Consider the following 8,864-nt stretch of genomic DNA (forward strand, 5'->3'; position numbering starts at 1 on the left):
CTTTTGATCTCTTCCTTTATCGATTCTATCTCTGCATAAATCCCACTCGTTTTTACCGTTGTAGTAACATCTTCACTGACAAAGCTGTGAACTTTTCCTTGAACTTCCACAGAGCTTTGGCTTAGCTTCTTACCCAAACCCTTCTCACTCATCAAATTTCTAGTCTTTTGGGCCAACTCTGGTTTTCCAGATTCGTCGTATAGGTCAGCCAAAAGAATGTAGAATGCTGGATCATATGGTGCAAGTGTTAAGCCTTTGTTAGCCATATCTTCTCCTAAAGACAGATTCCCATGGTATCTAGAAGCTCTTAACAATGTTTTGACGATCATAGCATTTGGTTTTAACTGCATTGTCTCTAGAACTCCTGTTGCTTCCTCTAGCCGTCCAGCACGACCTAAGATACCAACCAAATGAACATAGTGCTCTATCTGTGCCTCAATGTTATAAGTATCCTTCATTGATTGGAAATACTCAAGTCCCATCTCTGTTAATCTTCCCTGACTACAAGCAGAGAGCAATATCACGAACGTTACTGAATCGGGCTCGAATCCTTTCATCCTCATATCTTCAAATGCAGATAGAGCAGATGAAATACAACCGTTTGATGCCAAAGCAGATACCATCCCATTCCATGAAACCACATCAGGCATAGCTATTTCTTCGAAAACTTTCTTTGCATCTTCCAAGAGACCACATTTACCGTACATGTCAACAAGACTATTTGAAACCGAAACCGAGCTAGAAAACCCGGATTTTTCTGAGTAACAGTGAAGATGTTTCCCAGTTTCAAAAGCGCCCAAGTTGGCTGACGCTGAGAGAAACCCGGTTAAGCTAACCGGATCCATTCTGATTCCATCTGCAAGCATATGACTGATGACACTTAATGCCATTTCGTACTTTCCCAACTCATTAAACCTCGTTATCAAGCTCGTGTAAGTGATATCATCCCTCCTGTCCATCAGCCAAGTCGCTTTCCAGGCATAATCCACCTTATTCAAGCTGGCATATGCATCAACGAGTGAATTCCCTACTCTTATTCCACCATCTACGTGTCTTCTGAGTAGATATCCATGGATCTCTAATACCTGTCTTATAGACTTCAATTTGCTGCAGGCTCGGAGAACACCAGATAGAGTAACACCATTAGGTTCTACTCCTTGTGCTACCATCTCCATCAACAGTCCAAAACAATCTTTCTCAAACCCGTGATCAACAAGACCTAAGATTAATGTTGTCCAAGAGATGACGTTTGGTGAGATCATTGCTGCGAAGACTCCCAAAGCTTCTACTTCTGATGCTGAGCACTTCATATACATATCTACAAGTGCATTTCCGACATCAGTGTTGTCCTCCAAGCCAACCTTAATCATTTGTGAGTGAATCTGCTTGCCTAAATCTAGCGACCGGACAGATGAACACAAGCTCAATATTGCAGAGTATGTGAAGTTATTGGGCTGCAAACCCAAATCTCGCATCTGAAGAAACGTACCAATAGCTTCTTTGGCTCTCAAGTTTCTTACAAACCCTGATACCACAGACGTCCAAAGAAACACATCCTGTTCTCCAGTCGAATTCAAAACCCTCAAAGAATCTTCCATTATAGAGAACCTCGAGTAGAAATCAACAAGGGAAGTCTTCAATACCACATTCAGCGGAACTCCCCAAACGATTATGTTGCTATGAATCATTTTACCAAACTCCAAACCGAGAAAGGAAGAGGCACCTAAAAGCTTAACAAAGGTAAACTCATTAGGAGAAACACCAACTTTAATCATGTCAGAGTACAACTGCAACGCTTCTCTCCATTTACGAGCTTCAACTAAAGAAGATATCATCATAGTCCAAGAGATAGTATCCGCGTTCTGAAGAGAACTAAACAGTTCACGAGCTTCCTTAAATTGCCCACACTTAGAATACAAATCAGTCAAGCTGCTTCCTATAACAGAGTTTCCCAAAAACCCTGTCTTTATAACAGAACCATGAACACGAACTCCATAACTGAGATCTCTCAAACCAGCACAAGATCTTATCAGAGAAGAAAACGTGAATTCATTCGGGTTTGTTCCCGAAGCCATCATTTCCCCAAACAACGAAACCGCTGACACGAACTCTTTGCTCTTAGTATACGCAGAGATCACAACTGCCCATGCAAAAACAGTTCTCTGCGGCATTTCATCGAACAGTTTACGTGCATCCCATATACCATCGGATTTCAAGTAAAGACCCAAAAGATTGTTGCATAAGTCGAGATTGTTTAAAAGACCGAACTTGATTACAGGGCAGTGGATGTGTAAACCAATGCGAGATGAATTCGATTCGCAAAAGGAGAGTATCCGAATACATAATTGTTGAAGATTACCCAATTCGTTATTGCGTGAGAGAAATGATGAAGCTGCTGCTGCTACTTTGTTCGTCATTCTCTGTTCGCATCAAGCTTTGAAGACGAAGAAAAGGTCGAAACTTTAAAATTTTCACATCGCTGTTGAGATTTGCCCTTAAAACAAACTGATTTAGTTTGGAGGGAAACAACAAAGCTCACAAGTACTCAAATATGAAATACGTATACATAAAATAAGTATATTTAAAAATCTATTTTACCATTTTTTAGTACATTTTGGTGTCATCATTTCTTATCTTTGTATCCAAACAAATACCAACCAAATTCTCTACAATCCTTACAATCAAACACAATGATTTCTTTATTTGATAATATTAATTTCCTAAAACCTATCTACCTAATTTAAAGCAATATGTTATATTAAAATTTAATTCTCTTTTCACTTTTATTTAATCTTATATTTAATTATTTAAATTACTATTTAATACATTAAGTTAATAAAATTTTAGATTTTTTTAGCATATGATGTGATTTGAATTTTTATAAACGGATATATATTTTAAAAATTGTTTTAGAATTTTTGTACCCAAACAAATATATTTGGATATAGATTATTTCACATTTGAATTATTTTAATATATAATGAATATCTATCTTAACATTTTTATTAATTACTGTGAGAACACATACATATATAACAACGTAACATTTATATTAAAACTCAAAGAAACTTGATCTATTTATAATATATTCAAAAGTTTAAAAAAAAAAAATTGCCTCGTGGTGTACCACGAGGTCAAACCTAGTATTATGCATAAATGTCGACAAAAAAAAAAGTTATGCCTAAGAAAAAACACTATATTTTAAAACATTGCATTATTGCAACACTATCATACAACTTATAATTGTTAACCTAATGTTTTCTTAATTGTGTGATTGACAAATTTATGAAAAAAAACACTAAAGATGGTATTTTTGGAAAAAAAAACTCATTTTAGTGATATTGATGAAAATTGCATGCCCTTAACTAATTCATTAAAAAAAATTAATATTTATGTAAAATGGTTACTATTGGCTAGCTTTAGCAATTTAAAAGTAGAAGAGAAAGAAAAATTGATTTAGAGTTTTAACTTTGAATGAACCACAAAAGAGTTTTTAAAAGGGAAATTGGCTAAGTAACATAAAAAAAAAAATTATATTTAATCTGCTAACCATTATAACCATCAAAAGTTTATATATATATATAGGGTGTATTTAATGTATTATTGACAACTTCATCGTTACCATCATCATCTTTATCACCACCATCCTTATTACTATCAGACACTGTCCACCACCCACTTCCGGCTACCACCTCCGACCACCATCTTCTGGCCACCAATCTCCGGCTACATACCCACCTCCAGTCACCCACTTCCAACTAACTGGGAGTATTATAGTAATTTCTCTTTGCCTTTTGGTTAGTCACCTAATATTAAGAATTAGCGTGTTATATTCTTCAATATATTTTCAATTTTGGCTACCTAGTTAATTCACCTTTTTTAAAAGTACATTATAGTCACGTGACAAAAAAAAAGAAATTCACAACAAACAAAAAAACGGATTTGAGTAAAAGTGTAAAACACAAAAAATAACATCCATATTTAACGGGTTAAACTAATTAACCATGTTTCGATTCGTGTTATATTTTTTAATTGACCTAGTAAAGTCATCCAAAACTCGTTAACGGAAAAAAAAAAAAAAAAAACTCGTTAACGGAAATCAAACAATAACGACAAACAAAATATTGTTTGGTAACAATGGGATTTTAGGGGAAAGGCGTTCACGGGCGAGTAGACAAACGAACAAGTCCGTGAACACAATTTGTGATATTTATATGCATGAGTCTGTGTGTGTATATATATGATATATCAATGTTTGCATGTACATTGTACTCATGACTGCTCTTCCACTTGGAACTAAATTTCAAGGAAACAAACAAGGACAAGGCAGCATTTCATTTTTGGGATGGCAACGTGACCAAAATGAAAAATCTTTGCTTTTAGAATAACATATTTCGTTCACATCAAAATTCGAGTTTATATATAAATTAAGAAGATGGAGACCCGTGAAGACCACAGTTTTGTCTCCAAGCTACAAGTAAACCAAAGTGACTCTTGTATGATCTATTTTTTCACCTAGTCCCCACCTAAATCTTAGCTTCAGCACATATTTTTGAAAAAAAATATTGAGTTGATTTAATTTCTCTATAAGGAAAAGTGTATATATACTGTTTCATCTGGTTACTTAGTTTTCGTAAACGAGTAATTAGCCCATGGTTTTCAAATTTCAGTCTCCATATATATAAATTATATCTAGTGACAACCTATTAACATACCTTGAGAAAAAATATGTATATTTCCTTTTCATTACAACCACAACTTTATTTCGAACTAGTAATCAAACTAGTGTTGGTGGGTCGATCAATGGACCTAGCTATGGTACTTATTTCGTTTCTTTTTGTGATAGAGAGAATGAACCGTGTCCACATCATACTATTGACGTTTTTCCCCTTTACAATAACAAAATTTCACCTTCTGGATCCAAAATGTGATGTGATGTTCATGTACATACATAAATTATAAGTGAAAACTCGACGGCCAAGATCTTTTTTAAAGACTATTTAGAAAAAAATAATGCAATCGGACATGTCTACAAAACGTTGAATATGACATCTCCTCTATCGTATGTGACATGTCTCCACATAGCAAACACTTGGTTGCCATTGAAAAGTGAAAAAAAGAGGAATGTGTTGAATAATTGATCCTGAATTCGAACGTCTACGAAAGATCTTATAATAGTTTTAAGAGATCAATGATCGATACCGAGATATTTTTGTTAACTTAGATTGATCAGTATGAAGAAAAGAAAAATGTAATTAAGAAAAAAAAAATGTTATCTCTTGGAACCTGATACCCTTCTAAGGAGAACAAGAAAACACATCACACGATAAAGTACGAAGAACCCTAACAAAACATAAACATTAAACCACCTCTGTTTTTCATGAAGCCCTTTCTTATTCAACACGTCACCTCCAGTCACCACGCAGATCTTCGTTTGAGCTTCCTCCAACCAGACCAAACACTTTGTGTCCAAGCACGAGTACTCGTTTATCAGAAGTGCATCCAATGCATACTTATACATTGAGAAGAAGTACATGAAAAGCCAGTACTTTGGTAGACTTTCCTTGGAAATGAAGTAACCGGAGAACAAGAAGAAAGCCGCTAGAAGAATCGTCACGAGAGAGGTCCCCGCAATGTAATTTGGGGCAAGAGAGCTCAAGAAGAGAACAAAAGAGTTCGCCATTAGCAGAATGATCCATATCACGAGAACAAAGTACCCAAAAGCTTGCCACGTGGGGCAGAGACCAATGAGGAAATAGACCGAAACAGAGTAAATGATTGAGATAACGAACAAATACGGCAAGAAAACGAGTGTGTTGGCGAGAATGTGAGAGGAGAGTCTGTAAACACCACTCGAAGTCTCTCTGAGAAGAATCGGACGCTCGTTGATGAAGATCGGGAGGGTTTCGGTTGTTGAAGAGAGGAGAAAAGTGAGCGTGAAAGCGAACATGCCAAATCTTTTCTCGATTCCTTCTTTACCGATTCCGATGTTGATGTAGATGGTTCCTAGGACAAGACCAACTACAAGGGCTTCTAATGCATTGGTTAGAAGTAGCTGTCTTGTCCGGTATATGATCTTCCAGAATCTTCTAGAGAGAAGGCTAATCTCGGTGATTCTTGATGTTCTATATCGAACAATACTCTGTTTTTCTCTCTGTTTCCGGTTTTGAGTTAAAGGAAGAGCGATGACGTCGGTGTTTTCGTTGGATTCTCGGAGTTCTTGAAGTATCTCCATGGCGTATTCGAGAGAATTGAGCTGCGGAGGGACGGTGAATCCCTTGGAGAGTAAGGTATCTTCGAGGGAGTCAAGCCTTCCATGGTATGCAACAGTTCCTTTCGAAAGAAGTAACAAGCGATCGATGATAGAAAGAATCTTGAAGCTAGGTTGGTGAATGGACAAGATCACGGTCCGTTGTCTTGAAACAGCAATGGATTTGAGAATGTGAATGACGTCGAAAGCGGATTTACTATCTAAACCGGAAGTGGGTTCATCGAGGAGGAGAAAGCAAGGGTCATGAAGGAGGCTTAAACCTATAGAGACTCTTCTTCTTTCGCCCCCGGATAAGCCCTGAGCGAGTCTTGTGTCTGAAAGATGTGTTAGGTTGAGTTCCGAGAGAAGAGAGGTTACGGTTTCAGAGACTTTTGATGGGTTTGGAAGCAAGAGACGAGCGGCGAAGGAGAAGGTTTCAGAGACGGTGAGGAGTGGGAAGAACGAGTCGTGTTGAGGAACATAAGAAGAGATTTTGCGATAAGAAGAAGGGTTAATGGGAATGGAGTTAAGGAGGATTGAGCCGGAGGTTGGGGAGGTTTTAGAGGCGAGAATATCGAGGAGAGTTGATTTTCCGGCGCCGGAAGGACCAACGACGGCGAGGATCTCTGTGGGATGAGCGGTGAGAGTAATGTTGCGGAGGATAAAGGAGGGTGGCTCAGTCGCCGGGAAGCTTAGGGGAGAGAAAGAGGTTTTGGGTTTGGTGTAGGAGATTGAAGAGGTAGTTAGTGTGTAGGCCGCCGTTTCCGGCGGAGGCAGCGTAGAGTTTTCCATATGGTGTAAACTTGTAAATGTTAAGAAGTTGATGAAAGAGTAGTGTAGTGAATTAGATTTTTTATAATATGTTTTTTATATATGGTCTTGTGATGATGTATTTTGGAGTTTAATGTTGTAAGCCAAAAAGACTTTACATTTTTAGGTTATTTTCTCTTTTCTTTAAACTGTTTGCTATTCTTTTTTTCCTGGAAGTACAGTTTTGGATTCTTGCATTCTTTTGTGTTTATGCTTCTTAGATGTATATGCAATTATGAATATTAAGTTTCATAATTCATATATGCATGGGAGCCTTTTTTTCTTATATCAAAATTTTAAAAACTTATAAAGTTCGTGTGTGGTCGGTCTTTCAGTACTCTTCAGAAAACTTAACCCCTCAAGTTGGCTGCAATGTTAAGTTGTTAACCATATAGAAATTTAAGCGATATATCCAAAGAATCGACAAGTATGAATAAAGCCAAGAACGAGTTAAAAAGTTAAAAACATGTGGACAAAAGAATTTAAGTAACACTATATTTTTCATATATACTCATATCATATGCTAGCAACCATAAATACCATTAATAAGTATGAGTAGTATATATATATATATATATATATATATATATATGCATGTGTGTATACAGAGATTAATGATGTGGAAACCTATAGTATAAGAAAAATACAAAGGAGAATGGATTGTAATAAGGTCACGGGCCTACTATTTTCTATCACAACATTTCTCCTCTATTATTTGTTTTTACAATCCGTGAACTCCTGTCTTAGTTTGGCTCGCACTTCTGAATATTTTGTTAAAAACATTTTAACATACGGCTATTTTAACTAGATAAAATGAAAAGACATTTTCAAAACCAAACGATCCTTATGTATTCAGGCAAAATTGTGTGGTTTAGACTTTAGTGCATAACAATGTGATATTGTGTAAAATAGCGTGTTATTGGACAAAGTAATGAACGTGTATTTTGAACTAGTAAATGTGCACCATTCACATTATTATTTTTTTTTTACCGTTCACTTACAATTTTTTAAAATCACACTCAAAATCTGTAATAATTAGATAGTGACGATTTTGATATAAGCTTGTCGTTATGTTTTTCTAATTACCGATCTTTAAAATATACTACTAGCCTACTAGGTAAACCTTAAAGCGTACGAGAAATAAAATATAGAAATACAAAACAAGATAGAAATTTTACTTAGGCCTTAAACATGATGGGCTTTCTAAAATTCATTTACGGAAAATGTGATGAAAACCCCCAAAATCCACTTTGGGTGTGAGTTCTGTCACAAAAATCCACTTTCCATTCATGGTATACTTTCCCAAATTTTTTGCTTATGTGTCCATTTTCCTTTTACATTTTTGTCTTTACTAACAACTTACCTCTCTTTCTCTCCTTCTTTTCTCTCTTTTTCTTTTCTTTTTTGTTGTTAACACTTTAACAAAGTAAAATATATTTATTTGTTATCATAAAACAAATTTTCTATTTATTTATATAAAATATGTTATGATTATATATTTTCTACATTTTAAGATACATATTGCTATATTTTTTATGAATTTTTAGATTATACAGTATCCATCAGTCGTTGAACATTTGTTCAATTATAAGTGGATAATCAATTGCAGTATTGTTAATAGATAGTTACTTGTGTTTATTCATACAAAATATACATACATAAATTTGGTTAGATCTTTATCCATAGCATATTATCCATAACACAACATAGACCAAATAAGTACAAAACCCTTTAATTCTAAATTTTAAATCCTAGAACATAAACCCTTAAACCTAAAACCAAAACTATTCATTTTAAAAAAAAA

General features: G+C 35.4%; 2 protein-coding genes across 2 annotated transcripts in view; both read right to left on the bottom strand.

Moving 5' to 3' along the window:
* LOC104725797 (pentatricopeptide repeat-containing protein At5g52850, chloroplastic-like) overlaps window positions 1-2,543 on the bottom strand; it is a 4,160-nt gene extending 1,617 nt beyond the window's left edge. The window contains exon 1 of the mRNA XM_019233251.1: window positions 395-2,543. Within this exon, the coding sequence (XP_019088796.1) occupies window positions 395-2,417 (2,023 nt within the window). The 5' untranslated portion in view covers window positions 2,418-2,543. The remainder of the gene's footprint in view (window positions 1-394) is intronic.
* LOC104725799 (ABC transporter G family member 8) lies at window positions 5,230-7,109 on the bottom strand. The gene has a single exon (XM_010444529.2). The coding sequence runs from the start codon at window positions 7,040-7,042 to the stop codon at window positions 5,273-5,275; it is 1,770 nt and encodes a 589-aa protein (XP_010442831.1). The 5' UTR covers window positions 7,043-7,109; the 3' UTR covers window positions 5,230-5,272.

The sequence above is a fragment of the Camelina sativa genome, chromosome 11 (genome assembly GCF_000633955.1).
Source record: "Camelina sativa cultivar DH55 chromosome 11, Cs, whole genome shotgun sequence".
Taxonomy (NCBI): domain Eukaryota; kingdom Viridiplantae; phylum Streptophyta; class Magnoliopsida; order Brassicales; family Brassicaceae; genus Camelina; species Camelina sativa.

Excerpts from the sequence above, each read along its gene's own strand:
- LOC104725799 (XM_010444529.2), bottom strand. The coding sequence starts at position 7,042 with ATGGAAAACTCTACGCTGCCTCCGCCGGAAACGGCGGCCTACACACTA.